This window comes from Oryctolagus cuniculus, chromosome 4, assembly GCF_051225735.1.
Source record: "Oryctolagus cuniculus isolate XC-2025 breed Fujian yellow rabbit chromosome 4, ASM5122573v1, whole genome shotgun sequence".
Lineage (NCBI taxonomy): Eukaryota > Metazoa > Chordata > Mammalia > Lagomorpha > Leporidae > Oryctolagus > Oryctolagus cuniculus.
The window spans coordinates 168,265,988-168,279,297 of NC_142870.1; the positions used below are offsets into that span (position 1 = coordinate 168,265,988).

General features: G+C 44.6%; 1 protein-coding gene across 1 annotated transcript in view; it reads left to right on the forward strand.

Annotated features, from left to right (window-relative positions):
• Nucleotides 1-918: 918 nt before the first annotated feature.
• The window catches only part of STT3B (STT3 oligosaccharyltransferase complex catalytic subunit B), a 110,727-nt gene continuing 98,335 nt past the window's right edge, over nt 919-13,310 (forward strand). Inside the window, exon 1 of the mRNA XM_051858910.3 lies at nt 919-1,368. Within this exon, the coding sequence (XP_051714870.1) occupies nt 1,055-1,368 (314 nt within the window). The 5' untranslated portion in view covers nt 919-1,054. The remainder of the gene's footprint in view (nt 1,369-13,310) is intronic.

Consider the following 13,310-nt stretch of genomic DNA (forward strand, 5'->3'; position numbering starts at 1 on the left):
CGCAGCCCTCGGCCGGACGCTCGCACCCTCGGGCAGACCCCGCGCACCCCGCGCCGGCGGCCGAGCGCCCCGGGCGGCCGAGCCGGCGTGCAGCCCCGCGCCCCGCGCACTGCGCCTGCGCGCCCGGTCACGTGGCGGGGGGCCCGCGGCGCGCAAAGCGGGTTAAAAGTCACGCCCGCCGAGAGGCGGCGAGCGCCCGGCCGGCCGCCTCGGCTCTCTCTGCGAGCCCCTTAAGCCGAGTCTGACGGAGGCCGCCCCGCGCTGTTCTTGAACGCCTCCCGGCCTCTGAGCTCCATGAGGCGAGCGGAGTCGCCCGGCGCCCTTCCGGGCGGAGGCGCGCGAAACCGCGGCTTTCAACTGACAAAGCAGGCGCGGCCGCGCCGCTCGGCGGCTCGGGGCGAATGGGCGCGAGGCCTGGAGGGGGAGGGGGCGGGCGGTTGAGGAGGAGGCGGGCGGGGGCCCGCGCCGCCTCAGCTCGCGCTCCCATTGGCGGGCGCGGCGGCTCTGGGCCCGCCCCCTAACGGACCTGTCGCTTTGTGACAGGCGGAGGGGCCAGTTCCTGCTGGGCGGGGGGCGGAGCCAGAGGCTGGCCGAGCCCCGCCCGGCCCCAGGGCGCTCCTCCCCCTGCTCCTGTCGGCGGGGCGGACGGCGGGCGGGAGGGGGAATGTCATTGCCTCTCCGGGCCGCGGTGCCGCCTCCGACTGCCGCTCTCCCTCCTCGGGCGCCCTCGTCCCGCCGGCTCTCGCCGCCGCGCCGGGCATACGGATGGCTAGTGGGGCGCGGGGGCCATCCGGGTCGAGCGCGCGGCGGTCGCGGCCGCAGCTGAGGCGGAGACTCCTCGCCGCCGCCTCCACCCCCCGTCCCCCGGCCTCGCGGCGCTGAGGGCGGGAGCGCGCAGAGCGCTTCCCTCCGCCTCTTTTTTTTTTTTTTTTTCTTCCTCCTCCTCCTCCTCCTCCTCCTCTCCTCCTCCTCGGGTCCCCGCCCAGCAGCCCTCGCACCAGGCGGCGGCGGCAGCGGCGGCGGCGGCCAGCGAGACCCGCCGCCGGGGCACAACATGGCGGAGCCCTCGGCCCCGGAGAGCAAGCACAAGTCGTCCCTCAACTCGTCCCCGTGGAGCGGCCTCATGGCCCTGGGGAACAGCCGGCAGGGCCCCCACGGGCCCGGGGCCCAGTGCGCGCACAAGGCGGCGGGCGGCGCGGCGCCCGCGAAGCCGGCCCCCGCGGGGCTGTCCGGGGGGCTGTCGCAGCCGGCCGGCTGGCAGTCGCTGCTGTCGTTCACCATCCTCTTCCTGGCCTGGCTGGCCGGCTTCAGCTCGCGCCTCTTCGCCGTCATCCGCTTCGAGAGCATCATCCACGAGTTCGACCCGTGGTGAGTGCCCGCCGCCCCTCCCCCGCCCGGGACCCCCGCCCGCGTCCCGGAGCCGCCGGCGCGCCCCCTGCCCGTGGGCGAAGTTTGCCCCGAGGCGGGGCAGGGGGTGGCGGGGTCGGGGGGTGGTCTCGCGGCGGCGCCGAGACCCCCGGCCGGGCCGAGCCGGGCCGGGGCGGGCGCCGGCGGGCAGCTCGCTGCTCGGCGGACTCGTGGCCGCCTCCCCGCCCGCGGCTCGCGCGGTCCGTGCTGCGCCGGGTGGGATCGGCCCGGGGGCTGCCCCGGTGCCCGCTGGAGGGGAGTCCGGAGGGGTCGGAGCCCCGCGCGCTGCGGGGCTGTGCTGCTCCCCTGGTGCGAGACGGGAAGCGGAGAGGGTGGCGGCGGAGGCGAGGAAATAATACCCCTGAAAGTGATCCGAAAGCCGGCGACTCGTATTTATCCAGCATTAGGTATTTTCAAGAGTGGCTTTTTGTTTTGTTTTGTTTTGTTTTCCCCCAGGGCCTTAAGTGCGCTCAGCACTTCGGTGTTCCACAATCATCCTGGGTTGCTGTGCAGAGCAGGATCAGGACTCTGTTGGCCCGACTGCAGCCCTCCGTGTGCTGTGCACGCGATCCGAAAGCATTGCATTAGTTCCTGTATTGGCCGCTGCAGGACGGTTGTGGGCTAGAGAACCGACTGCAGCGCCGTGTATCCGATCCCCAGGGTTCCCCCTCCCCGTGCGCGAGACCTGCGTGGTGTCGGTAGGACGCGGCCCCAGCCAGTGTGGACACCCCGCTGCTCCGTGCGCTAGCTCGGTAGCAAGACTGCCTTCGCTTTCCCCAGCCCACGTTAAGTTTTCCCCACCTGAGAGTATGCCTCCTGAACTAGTTACCCTGTCAGCCTTGAGCTCACCGCACTCCCTTTCATTAGACGTAACGAAACTTTAGGAGGTTTGTTTCAGCATTTGAACTAGAGAGACCGCTCTTGAGAGTAACTAAATCTATAGATGTTTTAAACAGAGTGAGTTACCCATCTATTAACATGCCGGAGTTACCGTCTGCTGTTATGGAGAGAAAAATTGATACCGCAACATCCAGTGAACACCAGAGGGTTCAGTTTGGATAAACAGTTAATTACTGTGACATTCTTCCCAAGATGTCTTTAATGTCTTTAATCCCTCTTTTTTTGAGGCTTTTTTTTTTTAACACTTTGTTTAATAAGATTTATATTACTTGGAATCACAGAAGAAAATAATATTAATGTGGAGTATTTGTGAGCCTAAGAATACCTCTGAAACCTGTTAATGAAACACAGTATTCTGTGTAGTTTTGGCATTAAAACACTTAAGCAAATTAGATAAAAATGAAATTGGAACTAGAAAGTGAAAAACTGCTAGTGTTTACTGAACAGTGAGAACAGAGAAAGTTCTGTCTTTCCAAATTACAACAGAAGTGTATGGTTGACCAAACATTTTGGGTAACAAAAAAAATTGTGAATTTTCAAAGACTACCATTTTTACAAGTGGAAGACTAGCTACTGTTTAATTTAACTTTGAGGCTGAAATTAAAGATTGCAGAAAAATTCACAGATAATGAGGATATGGTTTTTGTTATCTTTCCCTTATTTTGAAGGAAGGTTACAAATCTGCATCAGGTCAGCCAGAGCTCAAGACTATAACTGCATAAGGTAATCATGACAGGGTTTAGCTGGTTGTTTCATGGAAAATGTAAATATATATCTAAATTTTCTTAAAGAGTGCACGGCTAAGAACTAAACGTGGATTTCATCAGTTTCAAGAATATCCTTGGAGGACATACTCATTCATTCACAGAAAATGTTTCACTGCTAAATTTCTATGTATGAAAACACATTTCTGGTTCCTCCTCTAAGTCTGTACCATTTGAATGCTAATTCATATATATCCACCTAAAAGTACATCTGTCTCTTTAGCCTTAAAGGACTATTTAGGTATTCATATTGATAATATTACATATTTTAATGTTCACATTTTTTTTAAAGATTTATTTGAAAGTCAGAGTTACATAGAGAAGGAGGCAGAGAGGGAGAAGTCTTCCATCCACTGGTTCACTCCCAAATGGCCGCAACAGCTGGAGCTGGGCTGATCCGGAGCCAGAAGATTCTTCCGGGTCTCCCACGAGGGTGCAGGGCCCAAGGACTTGCCATCTTCTGCTTTCTCAGGCCACAGCAGAGAGCTGGATTGGAAGTGGAGCAGCCGGGACTCGAACCAGCGCCCATATGGGATGCCGGCACTGCAGGCGGCTTTATCCACTATACCACAGCACTAGCCCCCATTTATTCATTCTTGATTAAATGGTTATACTCATAATGTTAAGTAATTCTGGTTAGTAAGAAAAATATTTATGGACTGAGATCTGTCCCTGTACCTTGCTGTGAATGGAGGTTTGTCAGTATGAGTCTAATGTGATGCCTGATTTGGGTGACTTGTGAAACAATCAGGTTTCAGATCCCAAAAAGTACTCCTCAGCCCCCCTTTTTTTTTGAAGAGCTTAGGTGGTTAGACATGTCGTTCATTCTTCTCATCTCATTCTTATAATCATTCCTGTTGAAATTTAAAATTGAGGGTGTGTAGATTGCCTAACATCTTGGGATTTCTAAAGCAGTTTTTCTCCTAAGCTTACTAATAGTACTAACAGTTTAACTGGTCTGAAGTCTGACATTTTAGTGTGTGTGCTATATGAGAGGTGCTCAGATTACCATTTTATCATGTAGCAGTGGCATACACCTTTAATGATATTTAACTATTTCTCTTAAGTTTTGTGTGCACAAACTAAGTTGTGCAGGCTTACTCACACTTTCCCAAATCCCCTTTTCCATGTCTCTCACAGGTTTCATTTCTAAAGTCTTTAGTGAGAAGTTTTTCTAACTTTGTGAGTTGTTTGTGCAATTTTTACAGTTGTTCTTGTATTGTGTAAGTCTTAATGTTATACTTGTTAAAATTTGTCACCCAAGTTATTTTGTAAATCTTACCAGCTGTTATAAAGGGGTGGCATATGATGTTGAATATGTTTATTGAACACTGCCCGTTTTCAGAATTTAGCAGTGTTAGAATTTAGCGGTGTTACAGTCTCGCCACTTTAGGAGTTTTCCTCTCAGGTGAGTTGATCAGACATGAGGAAGCAGTTTGAGACTGTTTTACTTGCCAAACACTTGGTTGATCAACTAGTTTAACAGTGCCTAACTGTACCTTTTTTATTGGGAGCACAGTGTAATTTTTATGTTTTTGTTGTAACTATTAATACACTTATATTAAGTAAGCCAGGTCTACCTTTTCGATAACTGATATCTTGTTAAATTGTCGTAGATTTTTCTGGGAAAGCTCCCTTTTAGTATAGAGCACTGTCTTTTCCTGCTTTCACACGTTAAAGTGGGTCCTCCCTATAGAGAATTATGAGTTTTGGGTTTTGGCTGCATTTACCAAAAAAGCAGCAGATGCCTTTTTGGTAGGGCAGGAAGTTGTAAATTGAAAAATGGAGTGCAATTTTTCCATAGAAACTCTGGTATAAAGATGTTAATTAGAACAAATATGTTTTCTTCTTATTTATTTTAATTTTTTTTAAACTTGATATGTTTTATTGTATTCTTAATTCCTCTTATTTATTTTTAAGATTTTATTTATTTGAGAAGCAGAGCTCTATACAGAGAGAGAGAGAGACAGAAAGGTCTTGCATCTGCTGGTTCACTCCTCAAGTGGCCTTCAGGGCCAGAGCTGGGCCAATCCAAAGCCAGGAGCTTCTTCCGGGTCTCCCACGCGGGTGCAGGAGCCCAAGCACTTGGGCCTCTTCCACCGCTTTCGCAGGCCATAGGTAGAGAGCAGGATAGGAAGAGGACCAGCCAGGACTCAACCAATGCTCACATGAGACGCGGGCACCGCAGGCAGACTCCGCATGCTCCGCCACAGTGCCGGCCCCAGTACAGACATGTTTTCAAAGGAATGATAAACCTTTGGGACAGAAGCTGTTAGGGACAACTTCCTGTACTTTGAGCTCTCCATGTTTTTCTTTACTTTGCAGATGACAAAAAAGAAGCTTTAGACCTCAGTTCTGAAGAAGACAAAGTGGATTAAAAAGAGTTTTAGAACACAAACAGCCCCAACTCTTAAAGTCATTTTGTTAGATTAGTAGCAACAGTAGTCCAGCCACACTTCAGAATGAGTATGCTTCCATGGATTTCATTGTACTTTATGATTTTCCTAGGTTTAGCATGTGAGGTCATTCTAGGTTTCAAGTACAGGCAGGGAAGAGGTGCAGGGAGTGCCTTGAGCTGTTGGCTTGGGTGCTGGAATTGAATCTGCTCTCATGCTGGTCAGTGTGGTGGCTCCCATGGGTAGTAATCATGGCTCTCATGAGGCATTGAATGGGTCCTGGGGTAGTTAGGGTCTGTCTTCAGTGTTCATCAGCACATGCATGCTTTCAGAAATAAAGAATGGAAAGGGTAATATTCTCAACCAAATCACATTTGTTTCCATTGAAAACTTAGTGATCTTAGGGAGCAACAATACTAAAATTAACTTGAAATATAAAGTATTGAAGTTTTCAAACATACTCGCAGGCTAAAAGAATTTTACAGTGAATACCCATATACTTGCCACCTAGATCCTATGTACTTTATTGGGGCAGGCATTTGGCACAGCAGTTGGGACTCCTACCATTGGTATTGGTTCCAGTGTGTACCAGTCCTGGTTCGTCTTCTGATTCCAGGTTTCTGATAAAGCACACATTGGGAGGCACTAAATGATGGCTCAATTACTTGAGTCCCTGCCACTCATGTGGGAGACCCCGATTGAGTTCTGAACTCTTGGCCTTGGCCTGGCCCAGTCTTAGCTGTTGTGGACATCTGGAGAGTGAACCAGCCCATGGAAGATTTGTTTATCTCTCTCTCTCTGCTGTCCAAATAAAATGAAAATAAATAAAAATACTTTATCATATCTGTTCATTGCTGCTTTTAAATTCTGTTTAGACACCTGGCTCCTGGCTTCGGATTGGCGCGGTGCGCCAGCCGTAGCAGCCATTTGGGGGATGAACCAATGGAAGGAAGACCTTTCTGTCTCTCTCTCTCACTGTCTAACTCTGCCTGTCCAAAAAAAAAAAAAAAAAAAAAAAATTCTGCTTAGAGACAGACATAACGCGTTGTTAACTGTAATGTGAAGAATGATAATGCTTGTTCTCCATCTCCATAATAAAGAGGATCTCTTATTTTTGTGTAGCATTTGTTTTCTATAATGTTTGAACACTATGTGTATCAATACTTTTTTTTTTAATCTATTAAAAGAGTTACAGAGAAGAAGAGGTAGAGCATCCTCTGCGGCTTTGCCAGGTGCACCAGTAGGGAGCTGGATCTGAAGTGGAGCAGCCTGGGCTCAGCAGGCACCCACACAGAATGTTGTTGCAGTCAGTGACTTTCCCCACTACACACCACAACGCCAGCCCCTAAATCCTGTTTTTGTGTTGTCAGTTGAACTGCAAGTTAAGATCAGATTGTATCATTACACGTTTTGGTCAGTAACTTGAGTATGTTGTAAGTCTGTACATTAACTTTGTCCTGTTAAGTGACTTGACTTTGCTGAATCTGGTATCTTGGGTGAAACTCTGAAGCGTATTGATGTTGACATTATTAGAATCAGTTTATGTGGTACTCCTAAATTGCTTTGAATTATTAGGGGACTTTTATTGGCCAGCCTGTTATGTCTGACATGTCTCATCCAGAGGTAGTGTAACTGCAGAAATGGCTACTGTCAGACTCTACTAAACAGGAGAAAAAAAAGGAAAACACTTTCAGATAATAGAAGATCCACAAATACACTTTATGGGCCAAAGTCTGTTGGAAGCAGAAACAATGAATGGCTAACCAGCTACTCTGTCTTCACCCCTCTGCTTTCTATGATTCTGGTGGATGCTTTATTTTTAAACCACTTTTTTAAAAAAGATTTATTATACATTTGACAAGCAGAGTTAGAGGCAGAGAGATTTTCCATCCACTGGTTCATGCCCCAAAAGGCTGAACCTGGCTGGAGCCAGGAGCCAGGAGCTTCATCCAGGTCCCCCACGTGGGTGCAGGGTCCCAAGGACTTGGGCCATCTTTAGGTGCTTTCTCAGGCTCATTTAGCAGGGAGCTGGATCAGAAGTGGAGCAGTGGGGACTCGAACCATTGCCCATATGGGATGCTGGTGCTGCCTGCTGCTTTACACTCTGTGCCCTAAACCACTTTTCTGAGAAGGTGGCTTTGTCCTGACTTTACCTACTTCTGACCATGAATAATTATTGGAATTTCAAAGTGGATAGAAAGTGGCAATACAGTTTTTAAAAAATAATTGTTAAAATAGGAGCAGTTGTCCTAAAAGGTCCCATATTTTAGGTAAATTTAGGTTAACCAACATTTGTAGACTTGTCAGGATATCTCACCATTATTTAGAATTTTTTGAGAAATGCTTCATAGACTCCAGTGAGACATGTACACATATTTTAGAACGTAACTAGTACGTAAGTTGGTGGATGCTTTCATGTTTCCGGTTTTACTGTTTGTAAACACTGACCACGTCATCTGGGACCATTTTTTCTTTCTGTGGACCTTAGTGTTACAGGTTAACTTTGTTTTAAGTGGTAATACATAACATAATTTTCAGTGCCTTATACAATATGATAGTATCTTGGAATTAAGATGTTTTATTTCCATAGATGAAAATACAATTTAGTATTCCCCCACAAGGATTAAAGAATTCAGGTCTGACTCCAAAGCCTGTTTTATTTATTTAGTTTTTAAATTGCACCTTCTGTCTTCAAGGCAGCCTTAAATGAAAATGTCCTCCATTTAGTTTGTTTTTAAAATCATCTGCACTGATTTAAATCTTAAAATATTGCCCTATGAAGATGCCTGGTCACCATTCCTGCTGTATCCAACTGAGCTCACTAGTTGAATGATGGCTGATTACTTTGCTTTGATATAGGAAAGGGGGAGTAAAACTGATATGGTCCTTAAGTTTTTTTGTTCCTTTTTAAGTCTGAATAAGGAGAATTTTTAGAAATGGGGCTTTTACTGGGAGTAGCTGAATGAATCCAATTGAATGTTTTTATTTAGATTTATTGTGTTGGTAAGAAAGTGATAGTAAATAGGTTGGAAGTATTAAGACATTCCTGTTAAGGGAGTTAGGAGGGGATAGCTGTACCTTCAGAGCAGGCTCAGGATTCAGCAGCCTGAAGAGTTTTTAGAGGATCTTTTGGGTTGCCTGTGTAAACTGAGGACCAGAGGGATGAATGCCTAAGGTGGTATAGTTGTAGTCTGCCCAGATTCCTTACCCCCACGATTTCTTCTTGTTGTTTTTTTGCACTGTGCTTACCTTGGAGGCAGTAGTTTGAGAAGTTGTTTGAAAATGTCAGATGAGGAGTTACTTTGTACCGCTCACTCTAAGTTGACAATTGAAGTTTAGATACCCAAACAGATAGAGCTTTGGGGTTTAGTTTAGCTTCCTTGGAGTTGGTGATTTAAAAAATCGTGTGCACCTCGACTATAATGACTGTTAATTAATAGTTTAAACTTTATTCTGTTCATTTTTTATTGAAAGGGAAATGTTATTGCATAAAGATATAGTTAAAGAAATTTTGTTTATTAGGGAAATATTTAAAAATTAGCCGGCGCCGCGGCTCACTAGGCTAATCCTCCACCTTGTGGCGCCAGCACACCAGGGTTCTAGTCCCGGTCGGGGCGCCAGATTCTGTCCCGGTTGCCCCTCTTCCAGGCCAGCTCTCTGCTGTGGCCAGGGAGTGCAGTGGAGGATGGCCCAAGTGCTTGGGCCCTGCACCCCATGGGAGACCAGGAGAAGCACCTGGCTCCTGCCTTGGATCAGCGCGGTGCGCCGACCGAAGCGCATCGGCCGCGGCGGCCATTGGAGGGTGAACCAACGGCAAAGGAAGACCTTTCTCTCTGTCTCTCTCTAACTGTCCACTCTGCCTGTCAAAAAAAAAAAAATTTAATTGTTAGTTTACAACCAGATTAATACTTTTTCTTTTGGAGTTATCTTAATTTTTTTCATGCTTTACAGGTTTATTAGTTATTTTTAAGTAGTTAAAGATTTCTCTTCAGGTGTGATATTCTTTTGTGATGTCTATCTAGCAGTCTTTCCAATCTACAAAAAACTCAAATGGATTTGTTTTCTAAAACTTGAAATACGGTATTTCTTTGTTTCCTTCCAGTTATAAATAATGTAGCATATGATATATAGCCACCCTAATGTTGAAGGTAAAAGTTTATGCTGTGGTCTACACAGTTAATAGAATGCAAATAGCAATTTGTAATTTATGAATTCTGAAGTTTCAGTACATGCACAGCCTGAATTATTGTTTATTGCTGGTCAGATGTGGTTTAAGAAGATCATAACCAACTTGTGACCACCATTCCAATTTTGTTACTTCATTCCCATTCCTTTTTTTTTTTTTTTTTTTTTTTTTTTTTTTTTAAGATTGGTTGATTGATTAGAGCAAAGAGTGAGCTTCCAGCCTCTGGTTCACTCTCCCAAATGGCTTCAGCAGCCAGTTTGGGGCCAGACCAAAGCCAGGAACCAGGAACTCCATTCTGGTCTCCCATGTGGGAGTTTTTAAGTAGCCCAAGTACTTATCATTTGCTACCTTCTCAGGTGTGTTAACAGGGAGCTGGATCAAAAGCGGAACATCTGGGACTTAACCCATACTCCTCCGATAGGGAATGCCAGTATTGGAAAAGGTGGCTTAATGCACTGTGCCTATTCTTAGAACACTGGTAACTCCTATAAAGTAGACTATAATCTGTTTAAGAAGGTGTTATTGTTACAGTAGATAATTATATCATCTTGTAATCTACAGCAAAAATAATGGAGTACAGGATTATTGGAAGGCAGGGTTCTTGTAATCTTTGAGATATTCTTTGAAAATAAGTCATAACATGTTTATATAAACAGCAGCCAAGAAATATGTTCTGCAAAGGCTTTTCTTATAGGTGAAAGGTATTCAGTTTTGGTCATTTTTTTAGTGATAGTTAACACATCCTGAAAGGTATAAGTCTGATGTACAGGAGAATGAATGCCTCCGTGACCGTTACCCAGATCAAGGTCACTGCACTCGCTCAGAAGTCCTGGTGTTTGCTTTCTCAGTCCCTTATCTCTTCTTCTCATAGGTGGTAAAACCCTGAATTTCTGAGTAATATAATTTTATTTTGCCTTTTAAACAATTTTAAACCAATGGAATTATGACAAGTCTTGCTTTTTTGTTCAGCAATTATTTTTGATTCATCTTTGTTAGTCAAAGGATTTTTGAGAGTATGTAGGTCGTAAAATTCAGAAGTAATTTGACTTAACCAGGCTTTTTGTCCACCTGAGGCGGTTGCCTGCCTTTTTTTTTTTTTTTTTTTTTTTAAAGCTGGAACTGCTTGTTGGAAAGAGGAGAAGGCATCTTTCTCATCACTTGAGATAAAATTATCTGGAAGCTAAACTCTGGAACTTGAGTTTAAATTGTCACCGGATAACCTTGCCGTTTTCTTCTGGCACTAACTGACCAGAAAGATTGACTCTCTGGGTGGATACTGAGAATAAAGAAGCAGTGAGGGGGACATGTCACTGTCTTTCAAGAGACAAATGGTAATCTGATAAGTGCAAAATTACTAGTTTTTAAGTGATGCCTTTTGTCAACCACTGCTCATTTTAAAGTTTATGTTAAAACTGATTGGGCCAGCACTGTGGTGTAGTAGGCTAAGTTTCCACCTGTTGCGCTGGCATCTCATGGATGCCGGTTCAAGTCCTGGCTGCTCCTCTCCCAGTCCAGTTTCCTGCTATGGCCTGGGAAAGCAGCAGGAGATGGCTCAAGTCCTTGGGCCCCTGCACCCACGTCAGAGACTCGGAAGAAACTCCTGGAACTCCTGGCTTGAGACTGGCCCAGCGCTGGCTATTGTGGCCATTTTGGGAGTGAACCAGCACATGGAAGATTTCTCTCTGTCTTGCTGTCTCCTCTCTCTGTAAACTCTGCCTTTCAAATAAATAAATAAATAAATCTTTAAAAAATAATACTAAGTATACTTCTTTTAGAAATAACAACCTAATATAGCATATTTGCCTTATGTGTGAAAGAAAGATACAGGTTTTTTTAGTCACAGTATAAAACAAACTTTAAATTTTGCTTAGAACTGTTCATTTGACTAAATAGACTACCATTTTGAAGAAGACATTAACACATAAAATGTAAAAACACACAGAGACCAAGTTGTCTGTTCTTGTTCTAATAATGTACTGTTGGGGAGTGGGAGTGGGGGTACATGTGTGGGGTAGCTTTAAGATGCCACTTGGGATATCCACATCCCATAGAGGAGTGTCTGGGTTTGAGTCCTGGTGCAGCCTTCACTTCCTGCTTCCTGCTAACCTATATCTTTGGAGGCAGCAGGTGATGGTTGGCTCAAATAGTTGCGTCCGGGTACCACATGAGAGACCAGGGATTGAACTTTGAGTTCCATTTTTTGCCTGACCCAGTCCTGGTATTTGGGGCGTGAACCAGCATATGGGAGATCTCTCTCATTTGTGTCTTTCTGCCTGCCTTTCCAAAAAAAAAGAAGAAAAAAGAGAAGCACTGTGGTGATTTTGTTCCTCCTTTCCTCTCTAATGAATAATAATAACTCATTGTCATTATTGTTATACAGAAAAACTAAAGATCCTTTAAGGCAAGAACATCTTTTCTACCTATAATATCCCATACGGTACTAGTTACATAGTACTCAAAGAAGATTTTATGTTTTGGTAGTCAATAATATAGCAAGTCTCTATCGTGTACTATGCTAAATCTTGAACTTGACTGTGATGCCAGTAAAATCATATGTGTAGTGAATGTGTATCATACTCTTGCCTTTCATAAAGGTATCATTTTAACCTTACAAAAGTTGATGTTGAAGAAAGGAGATGGTAATGTTTACAAAAGAATGATTTTTATGAGTATTGATTGTCATCAGCAGTGGGAGATGAGTGGCTTAGATACCCTTGGAAGAGCTTTGACGGAGATTGTAGTTTCATGAGTATGCCTTCCAGGTACAAAAACTTGAGTTTAAATTGTTTTAACATCACTTGTTAAGGAACTAGTTAATTAAGAGAAGACAGATTTGATAATATCCAAAAACCATACGAGCTCTAAAGGTTTCTTTGTCATTTTTGAGGTTATAAATGAAAGAAGACAATGTCAGTGATGGAAGTAAAAATTTAGAAGCTGGCATTTGAGTTGAGCGTGAGCACTACATCGTAGTTTGAAGGAAAAATAAGAATTGAAATGATTGTATGTATAGGCATTACTTAGACTATACCAAATTGATGAAATGATGAATTTGGGTGGGGTTTGGGTTAATGAGCCGTTTGGCTTACTGGGCTTTTAATTTAACTTTATTATTATAGGTAATTAATATGCAAATTAAGCAACACCTTAAGGACCCATTGCAGCTGTGACTGATCTCATTTAAACTTTACCATAAGAGGTTAAAGGATACTAAATTAAAGTAGTCATTAGGAATGAAGTGGGTTGCTTGTCTCCAGTAAAGTGTCTTTGCAATGGAAATAGCTTTGTCTGTGTCTAATTACTGGGGGAGGGGGGGAGGATCATTGAATATTGTAGATGCTGAGTGTCAAATAAGCCATTATATTCCATTTTTACCTTTTACTATGAATTGAACATTGCAAAATGGCTGGTTGGTGTTTTAATTATGTATTATTCCATATAATAATAGCCATATAATAAACATGTGAGTCCTAAAATGGGTATGCTGCAATGAGCTCAAATGTTTTTGCTTAAAAACTTAATAATATGACTTAAACAATCTAATATGGAGCTGGCATTTGGCCCAGTGGCTGAGACCGGTTAGGATGCCTGAGACTCACATCGAAGTTCCTGTTTTTTGTTGTTGTTTTTTTTTTTTTTTTTTAATAATTAACCTAT